This window comes from Colius striatus, chromosome 10 (genome assembly GCF_028858725.1).
Source record: "Colius striatus isolate bColStr4 chromosome 10, bColStr4.1.hap1, whole genome shotgun sequence".
Classification (NCBI taxonomy): Eukaryota; Metazoa; Chordata; class Aves; order Coliiformes; family Coliidae; genus Colius; species Colius striatus.
Genome location: NC_084768.1, coordinates 6,497,316 through 6,514,399, shown reverse-complemented (window position 1 = coordinate 6,514,399; position 17,084 = coordinate 6,497,316). Strand labels below are relative to the sequence as shown.

At 36.8% G+C, this 17,084-nt stretch overlaps 1 protein-coding gene across 14 annotated transcripts in view; it reads left to right on the top strand.

Annotated features, from left to right (window-relative positions):
* Positions 1-17,084, top strand: part of ZNF644 (zinc finger protein 644) — a 73,935-nt gene that overhangs the window by 44,827 nt on the left and 12,024 nt on the right. For 11 of the 14 annotated variants that reach the window (XM_062003213.1, XM_062003208.1, XM_062003212.1 and 8 more), the window contains 4 exons: positions 959-1,010; positions 12,562-12,634; positions 13,959-15,996; positions 16,441-16,996. In XM_062003213.1, the coding sequence (XP_061859197.1) occupies positions 13,990-15,996; positions 16,441-16,996 (2,563 nt within the window). In that variant the 5' untranslated portion in view covers positions 959-1,010; positions 12,562-12,634; positions 13,959-13,989. The remainder of the gene's footprint in view (positions 1-958; positions 1,011-12,561; positions 12,635-13,958; positions 15,997-16,440; positions 16,997-17,084) is intronic. The other 3 variants (XM_062003217.1, XM_062003219.1, XM_062003216.1) reach the window with 2 other exon arrangements.

Here is a 17,084-nt window from a genome sequence, read left to right as displayed (position 1 = left end):
GTCTTTTTAATTTATGCAGGTGGCTTTGAGAGAGAGACAGACTGGGGAGCTCAGAATCAAATTGAGGGAAGGAAACTTAGGCAATATCTGAGGATAGGTAACTCCTTCAGAGTTAATGTTGGTGATGGATACATTAGTTCAGTCTAGATACGAATAACCCTCTTTGTAAAGCTGTCTGCTAGTTGTTGTGTCTTCATTAGAAGTAAACTAGATTTCCTTAGAGTTGCTGTAACTAAATCCACTCTTTTTTTGCACCTTCAGTGACTTTCAGAGAGTCTTCCAAATGCTATCTAGTCTGATTTCTCCAACTAAGAAGTGAAAAACTTCCTTGTACAGTTAGTTCTGTTAAGACCTGTGAGGAAAATTGAAATTAGAGCACTTAATCTGACATAATCAGCCTTCATGAAGGCAAAGTAAGTTACGATTTTTAAATGGGCCAGCTAGCCTTAAAATAATAAACACAACTTTGTCCTAGGAAAGGCAAGGAATTAGTGAGGCACAGGTCTAAAACCAACACTTCTCAGATATTTTGATCACTTTTTCTGCAAAGATTTTGTAAAGCTTTAATTTGTAACCCTTGCCTTTCTGTGCATCATTCCTCATTCAAGGAACTTCACTGACTTTCGAAGGCACTAGCAGAAAATGCAGCAGAGCTTTTCTTGGTTTGCAACCTTTTTATCCTTGTCTTGCCCACTTAGTTTAATAGCATGAGTGTATTTGGTATGATTTCTTGATGGGATTGTTAGTTAAATTTAATTAAGTACCAACATCTGTGTTTGAAAATTGTGTGTGTATTTGAGAGAAGACAAACTGAAATTTCTACCCTGAGACAAAGCTGATAGAATACTTATGTAGCTGTGCATTTCTCAACTCTGTGGTTTGCCTGTCGTGTCAGTCTAGAACACAGGCAGAAAACAATGACAACAGTACAGTTTTATTGTCTTGTTTTATTTTGCAGGTTGGTTTAAATGTGGAAGTGGATCTCACAGTTTGATGTAGATCAAACAAAGGTGAGTAGATGTTTGTGAGTTTGTTTGTGGGTTGGTTTTCTTTTTCCAGTTCCTTGGGTCCATTAGCATATACTGCTAAACACTCGGAAAAAGTGGTCAGTAAAAAATGTTATTGAAACTTGTATGATGATTACTGTAATTTATGGACATAATGTTACTTCACTGGCTTCTGTCAGCACTAGTGTGACCAGTGGGACTGGGACAGTGATTGTCACCCTATACTGGGCACTGGTGAGGCTGCACCTTGAATACTGTGTTCAGTTTTGGGCCTCTCACTACAAAAAAAGACATTGGGATACAGGAGTGTGTCCAGAAACAAGCAACGAAACGGGTGAAGGATCTGGAGAATAAGTCTGATAAGGAGCAGCTGAGGGAATTGGGGTTGTTTAATCTGGAGAAGAGGAGACTGAGGGGAGACCCTGCTTTATACAACTACCTGAAAGGGGGTTATAGTAAGGTGGAGATCAGTCTCTTCTCCCAAGTCATAGAAAAGAGGAAATAGCCTCAAGTTGCACTGGGGGATGTTTACATTGGATGTTAGGAAAAAATTTCATCCCCCCAAAGGTTCTCAAGCATCATCACAGGCTGCCCAGGGAAGCGTTGGAATCAGCGTCCCTGGAGATGGTCAAAAGACATATTAGTGGTGGACTGGGCAGTACTGGTTAATGGTTGGGCTCAATGATCTTAAAGGTCTTTTCCTACCTTAATAATTCTGTGATCAAAATAGGAACAAAACACACACAGCCCTAATATTTAAGATGATCATTATGCTTTTCTTCCATCAACTATTATAGTAAAAAAGCTGTCAGGGCATTCTGCTAGTTGTTGAGCCAAAACTATGAGTACTTCAAATGAATTTAATTGCTCTGCATATTGTCCTTCTGATTTCAAAGTACTGAAAGTGTGCTTTGCATTTTCAGATCAGCATGTTAAACTTGCACTTGTTCCGTTAATAAATAACTGTATGGGTAATTTGACCAGCTACCAGAATAGCACTTCAGATTTTTAATAATGAAATTCTGGTTTTGTTTAGTTTTTTTTCCTGTCCTTAAAAACCGTTTTAGGAGATATTTCAGTGACAAAATATATGAAGATTTACTGCTGATATTCATGAGCTGTGGTTTAAATACAGAAAATTCCTTGAGAAGTCTAATATATAAAAATAACTGTGTTCTTTAAGCATGAAATCTTCTGAATGGAACTCCAAAGACCTTTTCTCTTAGTAGTGGTTAGATATGTGTAATAGAAAAAAGCTGGTCACTGAGGAGGACAGAAAAATATGTAGAAAAATGCATGGAAACAGTGTAATGACATTTGATCAGTATTGTTATTGCTTGGAGATTGTGAAGTTCTGACAGTTCTGTAAAAATGACAACTAAGTGGTTAGTAAATCAATGACAATATTACCCCTTATGAGGAAATAAAACCCCCATCTGGTTATACAGAATCGTAGTGTATAGACAGATGCGTTGCAATGTGTATTGCTTCTTGACTAGTAGCCTAGTCCTATGGCTGCAGAACGACGTAGCGGAGTTGAAAACAGTTGAGAGAAGAGCAGCAAGGATGACTTAAAGACTTAATTTCAAAAAGCAACCTGCATTTCTCAGTTGCCTCTGTCTTCTGTCTCCACTCATGACTATAGCGGCTGCAGCGTCTTAGAGACTTCTAAATGATTAACTGTCACACATCAGTGCAGATGTGTCCTTATGTCATTTCAAGTAATAGCTGAAAATATAATTTAATGGTTTACTCAAACACTTTTCTTGTACTCTTTACCAGAATGCATTTCCTAATTACTTCCTAATGTGCTTTTCATGTTATATTTAAGTAAAGGATTTGGTGTATTCATTCTTCCGATTTGAAATCTTTCATTTTCTGTGTGCAAATATCAAAGGTATGATATCCTGACTTTTGGAAATTTAAAAAAAATTGCTCTGTTGCCAGTTAAAAACACACAGTTGTGAGAGATTTTTTACAAACAGTGAATGTACTTTAGTGGGATAACCGTAGTCTTTGTATTTAGATTTTCTGACTTCCAGATTACATCTTCAGAGCTCCATAGGAGAGGACTTATCTTGTTTTAAATATGGGAGAAAAGTTAGGAAAAAATAATCTTGGTCTCAGTGTGTTAACAATGTGATGTCTCACACGTCTGTGCAACTGGAAAGATTACAGAAGGTAGATAGTTGTTACTGAATTTCCTTGTTAACAGTGTGTAGAGTGAGGTCAGATTTTAAGCGTTTGAGCTAGCAGGCAAAACCAGACTTGCTTCCAGAAACTGTCTTGAATGTATTTAGTTTTGCTTTACCTAAAGGTAGAGGATGTAATAAGTGAATAATAGCACCACAGATGTTGATGGATAGGTTATATGCAGAATGCTGCATGGGATTAATTTGAGTATGTGAGACTTGGTGTTTCTTTGGCCCAGACAGGAGTCTCATACGATTTTAATCTCTATATTACCCTGGTAACATAAAACTGACTTTTCTGTCATTAAATCACTCATGGTGATTACTTTTTCAAAGCAATAAAACAAACAAAACCCAACTATTAGGGGAGTGACCCAAAAAGTTGTTGTTAGCCAAAAAAAGCAAAAAATGTGAGATATTACTGAATGTGTTTCAGATCATGCTGGATAAAAATAGTTACAACTTTTATAAGATCAGAATCTTTCGAAAGTTGAAAGATATGTCATGTTCAAAGACCTTTCCAATAAAATTGTATTAAACTGTTCTTTATGTCATCTTTAAGAATGTTGTACAGTAAATGCATGATCCAGCATCATGTGATTAGTGTGTAAGTTGTCATTTGAGATCTGTCAGTCTGACACTTCAGGACTAGTTCATGGAGGTAACTAACGATATAGTTTCATGAACTTGACAAATAATCCTGCAAAAATAGTCAAATATGTCTGACTTCTAAAAATCTTCACATACTAACAAAAGTACACTGAATAGCTCATCTAAATAACAAGCTGGCTATTTATACAGTAAGAGGTATATATTGTATTTGTACTAGACGAAAGTTCATAACACAAATATTCACAAAAAGTGTCTGAACAAAAAGACTTAAGTTGTAGGAAAAAGCATTGTTTAAAATGAAAAGTCAGGTTTTGACTTGGATGTGAAAATTCTGTAGATTTTGCTTTGATTAATTTGAAATGTCTTTGTGTTAGTACATCATTGCTTGTATTTGGCAGCTGGGAAAACGTTTTCTGTGTACTGTACAAGTGGGGAATAATTAGATTTGCATACAGAATTTGACCACCACTTGGTGGCAGTACCTGGCTTCAGAAGGACTTGTTTCTGAGCAAATGAAGTTACCTTGATTCTGTAAAACTGTAGGTTAAGAGGGAGTAGATATGTTTTAAAACTTCCAAACATTAGTGATGTGTTTTATAAATTAAAATACCTTTTATTTATCTACTGGAAGGATTTGTATGTCTCTATTGGAAAATCTAGCTATCATGTCTAATATGTAATTTTAAGAGTATTTCTTGTGTTACTAGTATTCTCAGAAGATGTATTTAGTGTTCCCCAGTTGAATTCTTTTAGGATTTACTTCAAGCATTTTACTGCGATTGAGTAGTGTAGTTCAAGTAATTTTAGAACATAACATTTGCTTCATGGTACTGTTTTTCATAATATTGTCTTTTGCAGCTAAATGGAGGACTTGCCACAGCTGCTTTTTTGCCTTCTGAAATGTTCTCTGCATTTTCATTTTTTATTTATTGCTCTAAATTTTAGGAGACTATTCCCTAGTAGACTTTTCCGTTAACAAAACTAGTAAAAAAGTTTGTGCCCTTAGTCATTGCCTCAAAGTTGTGCTGATTGAGCAGTATGTGGATAATGGATTTGTTGATAAGGTGTGAAAGAAGGAAAGTGGGGGAATGGAGGAAGGCAGGAGTTACTTAAATTAGCTTTGCTACAGAGCAAAGCATAATTGCAATGTGTAGCACAGTAATTTGACAGCATATGGCTCCATGTTGAGACTACTTCCTCTTCTCTGCAAACCAAAATCCCTTGCACTGACAACATGTCTTTCATTTTAGTATTGTTCCCCATGTAAGGACTGTAGTGGTGAGACTTGAGCCTGGAATGATACTGGTACTTTCCTGAGCACGTCTCACTCACTGTGACTGGAGGTACAGCAGAGTGGGTGGGAGTGGGTTGTATGAGGAGGACGTATTTTTATTTCGTTGTCTGAAAAGCCAGCACTGATCATCCAGCACCCTGGGTGGATCCTCTGAGGTGAGGCAATCTAAGTAAATTGTAACACAGAACAGAAAGTTTCACCCTGTGAAATTGTAGAAATTGTAGAAATACTAGTAGAAAATGATGTGGGACGTGAGAAATGCATGTTTATAAGTGTAATAGTATTGTTTCATTTAGTGAGTGAGTTTAGTTTTGTTTAGTGAGAGAGCTTTGGAAAGTGGGAACACTAGAAGAGAGATAGAAGGGAGAGGGGCATCAAATTACAGTTCTACTGTGAATATGTTCTGCTTAACTTGAAATAGAGGGAATGCATTTTTACTCTTAATTACACTTTTGTGTACTTTCAGATTTGTTATTCTGACATCTTCAGTTAGTGGTTGGAAACTGTTTTGTAAAAAAATTAAAATACTCTTGTTCCTATGCTGCTGGTGTTTTGAAATGAAAGACTAAAGTGGATAGTCTCAGCATATGAAGTACTCCAGGAGTAAAGTAGGCAAGAATCAGAATACTGTGTGTCAAAATGTACTAAAACAGAATCCCATAGTTGAGGTTGGAAGGGACTTGTATAGATCTTGTTTGCCTTAAGCAGAGTCATCTAGAGCAGCTTGCCCAGCACCATATCTGGACAGTTTTTGAATGTCACCAAGGAGGAAGGCTCCACAACATCTCTGACCAACCTGTGTGAATCATTCTCCCAGTAAAAAAGCTTTCCTTGTTCTCAGATGGAAACTCATGTGTTTTAGTTTGTACCCATTGCTTCTTGTGCTATTGCTAAATACCACTGGAAAGAGTCTTGACTCCATCTTTTCATACCCACTCTTCAGCAGTTTGTACATATTCATGAGATCCTACTGAACCTTCTCTTCTCCAAACTGGAGAGAAGGCTGTTACCAACATTTCCTCATATAAGATGCTCCAGTCTCTTAATTATCTTTGTCACCCTTTGCTGGGCTCTGTGCAACCCTCCCTATTTTTCTTGGACTGGGCAACCCAGAACTGGACACACTACTCCAAATATAGCCTTACTAGTGCTGGATAGAGGAGAAGGATCACCTCCCTCAGCATGCTGTCCACACTCCTAACACAGATTGGGATACTGTTGGCTGTATTTGACACAGGAGCACAGTGCTGGCTTCTGTTCAACTTCTGTCGTACAGGACCTCCAGGTACTTCTGTGCAAAGCTGCATTCTGACATGTACTGGTGCATGGGCTTATTCATGGTGCAGAACAGTTTGTACTTTCCTTGTTGAACTTCACAAGGTCTCTCAGCCCATTTTTCCAGCCTGTTGTGCTCCATCCAGGTGGTAGCACAACCTGCTGGTGTATCAGCCAGTCTTGTAGCATCAGTGAACTTGCTGAGGGTACCTTCTGCTCTGTCATAGAATTATAGACTCATAGAATGGTAGGGTTGGAAGGGACCTTTAGAGATCATCTAGTCCAACCCCCCTGCAGAAGCAGGTCATGCACATCATTAGTAAAAATGTTGAATGGTATTGGACCCAGTATTGACCCGGGGATCCAGCACTAATCCAATGATTAAAAAAAATAAACTATTAATTGTGTCATTTAGATAAGAGCAATATTTGGTACCATACTTGAAGTTTAATACATTTGACTGAAAAAACACAGGTAATGGTTATGAAAGAGATTAAAAGTGTTTTCTCAAACATTTTGTTTCTTTGGAGAGAAAAATGCTGAGAGCATGTGAGATTGACATAAAGGAAAAAAATTTAACTGTGCATGCAAATTACCTAGGAGACCGATTTTGGAAACAAGTAGTGTATATTATCACAGAGCATTAAGTCTCTATTTTTGAGACTAATGTGTTTTTCACTGGAATGCTACTAGTCATTGCCATGTATGTCTGCACTTAGGAAAAGTCAATATTTGACTGCAGTTTTTGTCTTTAGTAGAAACTAGTGACGTTGCAATTCAAACTAGATCATACTGCTGCAAATCCAAACTAGACAAAGAGCTGCAGGAATGTGGAGACTTAAATACTTGCTTGTCCCCTATGAGTAGGGTTGTTGAGTGCAGAGGGGAGTTATGGAAGTCTGTGGAATTGCCAGACAATGTGTTCTTAAGTTACCAGATTCAAAGTCTTGGTTTCTTGTACTTCTAGAAATGAACCTGCTTCTGCAGAGAGGTTGGACTAGATGATCTCTAAAGGTCCCTTCCAACTCTACCATTCTATGATTCTAATTCACTTTGAAAATTTCTTCCAAAGAAACTAACTTGAACTGCTGCATTAGCACAAATAGAAGAGTATTTTTCAAAGTAATTCATCTGCTTCTGGTGACACTTAAATTGTATTGTCATTTATTTTATTGATTTCAGTATTGAATTTTAGCATGATGCACCCCATTGTGATAAACTGGTTTATTTTCCCAAGCAAATCAATATTAGGGAAGTGAGCTTAAGAATGGTCGGTGGCAGTAATGATATTTTCTTTTAATGCCTTCTGAATTGCAAGGTGGTCATCCATCAGTTGTGTAGTTTTCCTTTCACACGTGCATTGTTAAAATATCGCTCTCAAACATTTCAGACCAGAAGTCAAGTTTCTGAATTTTGAACATTTTTAGGAAAACCTTTTTTTTGAATAAATTGTTTCATTGGAAAGAAAGTTTTAGGTAAATAAACTTTTGGAAGAAATATGCTTCAGGTTTGATGTTCCTGAGTATAATCTTACTGAAAAGAAATGCTGCTTTTTTGTGATGGCTACTCAGAGTTTCTTTCCAGTCAACTTTTTCCACAGATATTTGACAACTCAGTGAATCAACAGTATAACAACAGAACAGCAATAACTTTGTGTTTGTTTATTTGGGCATAATACAGCTTCTGAAGTGTTATATCAGTTATTTTTCTTGCTGCCTTGAAAAAAATATGGGAGTCTGGTTGTGCGAGTTTTCTGATGTTTGCGTTTTCATCTGAACAGCTGCAGATCTGAACTGAGGATAACTAGTTGTCAGTGGAAATCCTCGTGCTGTAATTATACTAATAACAGTATGTTTATAAAGTAGGTATGGGGGGGAAGTATTTATGATGTTGTATGTATTAAACAAGATTACTCTTCATTACAGAGGTTTTAAAAAAAATCCAGAAATGTTCAGGTGAATTTGTAGATTTCAAAGCTAAGTAAAGCTGTCTACAAGTAGTCAGCGTGTCAGCTCTGCAGAAAGGAATGTGTTTTCAACAACTTAATTTGCAAACTCCAATGAAAGTTTGAGGAAAGCAAGTCACTGAATCGTCCTCTGGTTGCCAGGCATTGGGTTTCTGTTTCTATCTGAAGGTTGAGGTTGGATAGCTTTTCAAGAAGAAATGAAGTGGAAAATAAGTAATAGGTATTCTTTTAATTATCATGGTAGTGTGATTTTTTTTTTACTGAATTGGGATATTCATATTGGTAGGTAACACCCAAAACTCAGGAGATGTTAACTGGGTACATTACTGTATAAAGAGGCAAAAATACTGTGCAGTTATCCTCTAAATAACTTGATTTTTGTTCCCCAAGATGTGACTGGTTTATGCTAGTGCAGTACTAGTTCCATTTTTACTTTGTACAAACCTTCATTTTCCAAAGGTTCCTAAACATTTCACATTTGATGGGAGCTTCATGCTTGATGTTTTCTGTGATTAAGTTGTTAAAGGAATAGACTGCATAATGGGGCAAAATGGAAGCAGATAGCTCAATACTGTGCCATGACGTACTTCAGGTCTCACAGGTTTGCTGTTTGTTGGGTAAAAGTATTTGACATTGGTTCTATCGTCTTTAATATAATCTATAATTTGAGAAAGCTTTATTACAGGAATGCTTGTGGATAAAATGATGGGTTTTGTTAGTTTTCTCCACGTACTTGGAAGAAAAATCTGAACGGGAACAGTGCAAACCTGCAACACCTTTCCTGTCTCTTGGATATTTGAGCAGTCCCTTCAATGTCCTGGTTATTCATATGTCTGCTTAAAGAATTTGACTTGAGTCACTTAGGGGCAGGACAAGTATGTTTTTGCTTTCATTACATCACTTTCACTACTGAAAGACACTGTACTACTTTAGTTACTTTAACTAGACTGATTAAATTGAGTCCATTTAGGAGATGGCTTCTAAGTTTTTGTGCCACTTAATAGTTGCTCTGTGCTTTTAGTTCATTGGCTTATATTTATGAATTTAATAAGATAGTTGGTATCAAAGCACATAAAAGCACTTCATGGTTTTCACAAACTCACACCAATTCTTTCATCTTAATTTTTCAGCTCCAGTAGGCTTTCAAGTCTATTGTAAACCTCATGAAATAACATGGATTTTGTAGCAAAGTGACAAATCTCTAACTGCAGCTGCTAGTAGGCAACAGCATAGTACACTTAGCACTGGAGTGTAAGCTTTAATGAACTAGCATTGCATGAAGGCAGTACTCTTAATTTGGTGTGTGACCCTATTACATAGCAACGCTTGTCATTGTGAAATAAGAACTTGGAAATGTTCTAAACCTGCTGGTAATAAATACAATTAATAATGTACATAGAACAATGGAATTAAGTACGTTCCTATCAAAAAGAATTATTAATGAACAGAAAGTGGACAGCATAGATCTGATGACAGGAAGGTTGCATCTAATCTGAATTACTGAGTGACCTAGGAAGCTTGCTCAGAGGGATTACCGAATAATTATGTTAATATGCAATTATCACCTCATTTCTTCTGTAGTAACCTCAAGATGTAGTGTAGTATGGGTGTTATAGCAAGTGCTGATAGTTTGCAAAAATACTGATGTTCAAGATTTTTGAGACAGTAAGATTATCTTAAGGCATTTAAATTATGATCTGTCAGCTTGAAGATAGATCTGACCTTAAACTTTTTCAGTGCTTAGACTCTGGCCACAGGCACTCATATCTGCAGAACTCATGATTTTTAAAACCAATATCATGAAGAAAAACCATATTAATAAGTATGTACATTTTAAAGTATGTCTTTAAATAGGAGTAGAATGTGGCTTAGCTAAATAATTGGTTCTTTTCTGCTTCTGAATATAATTTCTATATAATAAATAGCATATAATGTAAACCAGGAATAATGCTAACTGCACTACAGTTGTTCTAGGCTTAACTGGAATAACTTAACTGAGTTTGGCCTAGCCTTTTAGATGAAGTGTGTTTGAGCCTAGAATTGGGTGCACTTGCGTGCTATTTTTACACATATATCTCCTAGGTATCTTGCACTATGTGCGTAAATAGAAGTTACCTCAAATGCATTGAGCTTGCCCTGGTAGAGGATAAAACAAGCACTGCGGGTAATTTGAAGGCTGATCTCAATGTTTAGTTTTTCAAATATAATAAGTATTAATGACTATATGTTTTGACACAAATAATAAATTTCTATTTCTGATGGGAAGTGTGGAAGATAACTTTTAAACTGTGATGGAAACATGCAGAGAGTATTGCATAGCCTTGGCTACACCTTAGTTGTTACAAGGATTGATTTTTCTATTTTTTTTCCCCTGAGTATTCAGATGAGGTAGTGTTTCATTTTGGGTATTATGCTTCCTGAATGCTGTGAGTTACATGATAATGTTTCCTCAGAAATGGTGGCATTATGTGGCATGTTTTCTTACATGTGGTGTGTTGCACCCAGCATTATTATTGCATAAATTTATACTTAAAAAAGTAGATAAGGTAAATGAAGTATTGTATCTTGGCTCAATGGCGTTGCAAGACTCTCAAATCCTGTAATTGATATTTTTCATGTTCTCTTTAATACCACGCTGTAAAAACTGCTAAATTCCTCTTACTGTCCTGCACATCAAATACTGAATTGTACCACCCTGATAGCTGGGGGAAAAGTGATAATTAGCAGAAAATTATTAAAATGTAACAGTGATATTATTGATACAGTAAGTGTTTCAGGCCGATTCAAAGACTGAAATCTGTAGGGACAGCTGTATTACCATAGTAGACATCTAATCAGATCCATATGGAATAGTTCACAATCTCCATAAATAAACAATATGGAAAGGAGTCTCTTACAAGATTGCACAATGCAGTGTTCTAGGTATTCTTCATAACTCTGAAGAGAGTCTCAGTTTCAAGGTGATCATATGGTGGCCTAGCCACCTTTTTAACTTGAGCTTTAACACTAATATTAGTCAGTATGATTTTGTATGTAGAGCAACGTGGTTTTGTCTTCATCATGTAAACCTGTGAAAAACGTTCAGGAGCCATTCTGATAATGAGGATTGCAGTCTCCAAGCAGGCACAATATTCTCAGTTTGCCTCCCCGCTGTTCAGGGGGTACCGATGAAGTTGCTTTAAATGGGAAGCGTCTGTTCGTGCTCTGAACCCCTCACACCAGAACAGATGGGTGGAAGTTGGAATATGGAAGGTTTTACCTCAGAGGTGGTAACAGTGAAGCCACTCATTAACGCTGAATTTACCACTTCGTTAGCAACATTGCTTCCTGTTGAGAAAAGCTAATACAGGCTTTCAAATTGACTGAGAGTAAGTTTTTCTACCTCTGCAGTAATGAAATGAGGAAGAAAACACGTCTTTTAGGCAAAGTGGGCTTACTAAATTTCTTCTAAACTGTTGCAAGCATTTTTATACTCTACTGCCTGATACTATATGAAGCTTACAGTATTTAATTGTAAAATAGTTGGAGCTGTTACACATCCTTAGAAGTTTCACTTCTCTTAATTGACTTTTGCATTAAGGATTCTTAGTGCGTATTTGCATTGCCCCTTTCTGACTTGTGTAGGTGATGTAAAGACTCCTGCTGGGTGGTATATTATCACCGTTTTAGGGTGATAGCTTTGAATGTGATCTTATTGGAAGTCTTTATTATGGTGGGAAATAACCAATCTCAAAACAGCAAAGAAATGGGAAGATGAGAAACTAGGATGTCTAGTATGCACAATCACATTTGCATGAAGGTATGTTATAGATAAACAGTAAAGTATTTCATATACTTTAAACATGTGTCTGACATGCACGTCTGTTATTTCTAAACTGGCTAGTAGCAAAGGAAACAATTTTTAATGGGTTTTTTTTCCCTGTTATTTCTACTCGAAATATGGTTACATTTATCTTCAAATAGTAAATGCCATGTTAAATTAAGGCTTGTTTGTTACAAACTTATAAGAGGTTGAAGTATTTGATTCGACTGTTTGCCAATTTAAAACAAAACAAGCACAACAGAGGATTTCCATGAGGTTATAAGCTAGCTTTGAGTTGTATGGATAGCTGTCATAATGTTGAATTGAAAAAGTAACAGAAATGCTGGACTCATTCTAGTGTTTGACGTATAAGGATGAAAGTGTCATTTAACCAGGTTCTTTTCTCTCCTTAGGTAAAAAGGATGTAAGGAGTGGTCTTCCTTGATTTCAATGAAGGACCATTGCAGGGAGCCATGGATACTAGTTGTGAGTTATAACATCTTAATTCAAAGAGTTTAGGTAGTGACTGCTTTTAACTGAACTCTATTCAAAATGTTAATTAGTAACTGAAACTAAGTATGTCATGGCAAAAATCAAATCCCCCAAAAGATGAAAGCAAGTAGTACTCTTTAAGGGTAAAATACATGAGTTCTGTAAAATATAAATAGATGCTTCCAGCTCCTAGATGGATGTTTTAATGCATTATTCTTGCTGCACTCTGAGGACCCATACAAGAGGTAAATGCCTGCACAGACTTAAGTTCACACTCCTGTTTATTGTATGCTGATTTTCATGTGTAGGCAACTTCTTTGTGCTCACTAAGTACTGAATAGATGATTTTGTGTATGAATGAAAGTCCCTTGTAGAAAGACAAATTTATGTATGCAAGGCCTCCCATAGGGAATAAGTATGTTCTCTGTACTAGTAAATACTGTTATTGCATGTTCTGGATTCAACATGGTGATTTACTCTGGTGGCTGAATCCTAATTAAATATTTCCCCCTAATTGTGGGAGGTTTTCCATCTTTGAGAAGATTCTATTTTATTTGCTTATCATTTAAACTGGCCTTATAAGCAGCATCTGATTGATTTACTTTAAAGCAAGGAGAGTCCTTTTGTAAGAAGCGAATGGGGAGACATTTAATTTCTTCAGTGAATTTGGTCCTTTATTATGATCTATCAATAAGAAAATGTTCAGAATCAGTTTAGTTGTGTTTTCTCCTTTAATACCAAAGTAAATACTTCGGCAGACTTCTGTGTAGCATCAGGTCAGTTGTCTACAAGGACTTTGAAAAAAGTGCTACCGTGAGATACACGAAGACAGTTTGTGTAGGTGATAAAGGGAAGTTGTGTGTTTTTTGTTTGTTTGGGGTTTTTTTTAAATCATTAAAATTACTGGCAGGTGTCTGAGTAGCCTTCACTCCTGACTTGTTTTACTTCTAGAAAACAACTGAAGTTAAACTCTGTGTCTATGTTAATATATATATATGGAATGTATTTGCATAGTTTGGATAATCTCATTTCCTTCATAGTACTTAGATTTAGGTGTTCAGGCTTTTATGAAATGGGATACTGGGCAGTGACTAGTTTACTGTATAGTTATTAATACATAGCAATATTCATATAGCCAAAAAGCATTTACAAATAATTATATGTGTCTTGAATATACTAAGTAATAGATACATTTTTAACAAGTTCAAAAGACATTTTTAGATTTCAATGTGAAGAAGGATCATCCTGAAGAAAACTAAACAAAAATTACCATTATTTGTTTCTGTGATTGCCTGATTGTTTTCTTGTTTATTTTTAGTATAAATGTGCTTAATGGACAGACCAGCAATATGGATGGTTTAGAGATAAATAGTGAAGTCACTGGTGCTAAAGAAGAAGAAGAAATCCTATGTGATGATAATTTCATATCTGAGGAAGAAAGTGGCATTCCTAAGCCACAGGAGAGTGACACATCATTTCAGAACGATACGTTGACTCTCCCTGAGGAGCTATCAAGGGACAGATCTGAAAAAGCCTTAAGTGGAGGCCAGACTTCTCTATTTATTGGTGCTCCTGCTGTTTCTAGCAAAAACTTTATCTTGTCTAGAGGAACTGCTGTTAATGGACCAGTTTCACACTCCACCTCAACTAAGACTTCCATTATGAATAAAGGCAGTGTTTCGTTAACTGCTGGACAGCCTGTAGGTCATCACACAGATTCCTGCTCAACTTTGACAGTGGTTCATGATCTTCAGCTGCCTGCCAAGAATACAACACAGAAATCAAATCAGCACCAAGTTTTATTTTTGTTACCTGATGTAGCACATGCTAAGAACCTGACTCATTCCATTAAAAATCTACCTACCTCTGCTTCAATTGGTTGTGATTCACAAAAATCAGTAGGAAATAGTGTAGATAGCACTTTAGTAGGCCAAGTAGAAGTTTGTGAGGATGACAAAAATTTACTAGTGAAAGATGATTGTGTTGATACGTTAACAGGCATTTCCTCAGGTACAGGTGATTTCAGATCGGGATGTGATCCCAGCTGGGATCCACAGAAAGAGTTTATACAGTTTCTTATGACAAATGAAGAGACAATAGAGAAGTCTCCCGTTCACTGTAAAGTAGGCTTAGAGAAGAAGCGAAAAAGGAAAATGGATGTTAGTAAAATAACACGCTACACTGAAGACTGTTTTGGTGATGCCAGTTGTATTCCTAGGAAATCAAAACTATTAAATGTTGACTTCTTAGAGCAGAACGATGAGCTACAAATAGTAGAACCACAGAAATACTCATTGAGTAAAGTAAAGCCTGAATCCACAGATGAAGAGCTAGAAGCTGTTGATGCTATCCAGCAGCTCATTTATAGTCCCACTAGTAACTGTGCAGAAGATACTTCTCCTGTTCACACTAGCACTTTCCTTTCCAGTACTTTAAAAAGTAAATGTGAACAGAATGATTCTGAATCGCCATCTACTTTCAGTACTGATGAACCATCGTTTTATCCCTGTACAAAGTGCAATGTGAATTTTAGGGAGAAGAAACATCTGCATAGGCATATGATGTACCATTTAGATGGGAACAGTCATTTCCGATATCGCAATGTCCCCAGGCCCCATGCTTGTAGGGAATGTGGAAGGACATTTCGAGATCGTAATTCACTTCTTAAACATATGATAATTCACCAGGAAAGAAGGCAGAAACTAATGGAAGAAATCCGTGAGTTGAAAGAACTTCAGGATGAGGGTAGGAGTGCACGGTTACAGTGCCCACAGTGTGTATTTGGTACCAATTGTCCCAAAACGTTTGTGCAGCATGCAAAGACCCATGAAAAAGATAAAAGATACTATTGCTGTGAGGAATGCAATTTCATGGCTGTGACAGAAAATGAACTCGAATGCCATCGAGGGATTGCTCATGGAGCAGTAGTAAAGTGTTCAGTTATTGGTAGCGACATGTCCCAGAGGAAAACACAGAAAAAGGCATCCTTGAAGGATCCGTATTTAGGATCCTCAAAAAAGTCGACGTACATGTGTAAGATGTGTCCGTTTACTACTTCAGCTAGAAGCATTTTAAAAAAACACATGGAATATTTGCACCCAGCATCATGCATTGATCCCTTTGGTGGCCATCTTAGACTAGATAAAAGAAAAGGCAGCATAATAGAAGAATCTTTAGATTTTGGTAGCAGGACAAAACAGTTGATCAAACATTCTTCTACTTTTCCAAAGAACTCCGTTTTAAAACAGGATGTGAAAAGATCGTTTGGCTCTGCTTCACAGTCCAGTAACTTCTCCAAACTTCACAAGAGACCCTACAGGATACAGAAGGCTCGGAAAAGCGTTTCACAGTCATCTGTAAGTGTGTGCAATCTAAATTCTACAAACAAGACCTTTTTGATTAGAAGTAGCATTGGCCAGAAACCTAAATGTTTCCAATCAGCAGCAAAGCAGAAAGCTAGTGGCAAAACAAGTGGTAATTATTTGTCTAGACACAAACGTGAAAACTACAGAGTGATTAAAAATAAATCTAATGACTCTTACCTTTTGCATTTAAAAAAGGAAGAGTCCCACTCTGTCAGTTCTTTACGTTTGTTTTCTTCATCAAGTAGTCCCTGTAATAATTGTTTTGTCACAGATTCAAATAATCTTGATTGCAAAGGGGCAGAAGGCTGTAAAGATGGTAGGCATGTAGCTGTAAAAAGAGTGGTTAAAGAATCCGAGAGGGAAGGCTCAGTTACAGGAGATGATTTGGATTGCTATCCAGATTTTCTGCATAAAATGACTGTTGTTGTTTTACAGAAACTTAACTCTGCTGAAAAAAAAGACAGCTATGAAACGGAGGATGAAAGTTCATGGGATAATGTTGAAATATGTGATTACACTACACAGTCTGTGGAGGATGAATCTTACAGTGATATTAATCAGGAGCATGTAAACCTATTCCCCATATTCAAAGGTAAAATGGAAGATCATGAAGCCGGTGATAAATCTTCACTTAGTTACGAGCAGAATGATGGCTTTTATTTTGAGTATTACGAAGATGCTGAAGGTAGTAGCTTCCTGCATGATTTACATGATCCTCATAATTTGGAAAACGTAGGATCAGCATTGCCAAAGCATAATTCAGTTTTCCATTGGACTGATTTGTCACTTGAAAAGAAGTCCTGTCCGTACTGTCCAGCAACCTTTGAAACAGGTGTTGGGTTGTCCAATCATGTCAGAGGACATCTTCACAGAGCTGGACTGAGCTATGAAGCCCGTCATGTTGTTTCGCCAGAACAGATAGCAACAAGTGACAAAATGCAACATTTTAAACGAACTGGAACAGGAACTCCTGTTAAACGTGTTAGAAAAGGTAAGGTTTGGCTTATTTTCAGTTTGGGTGTAAAGTAAAGGGGACAAAGGGATTTACTGAACACTGAACAAGACTTGCTTTTGTCTAG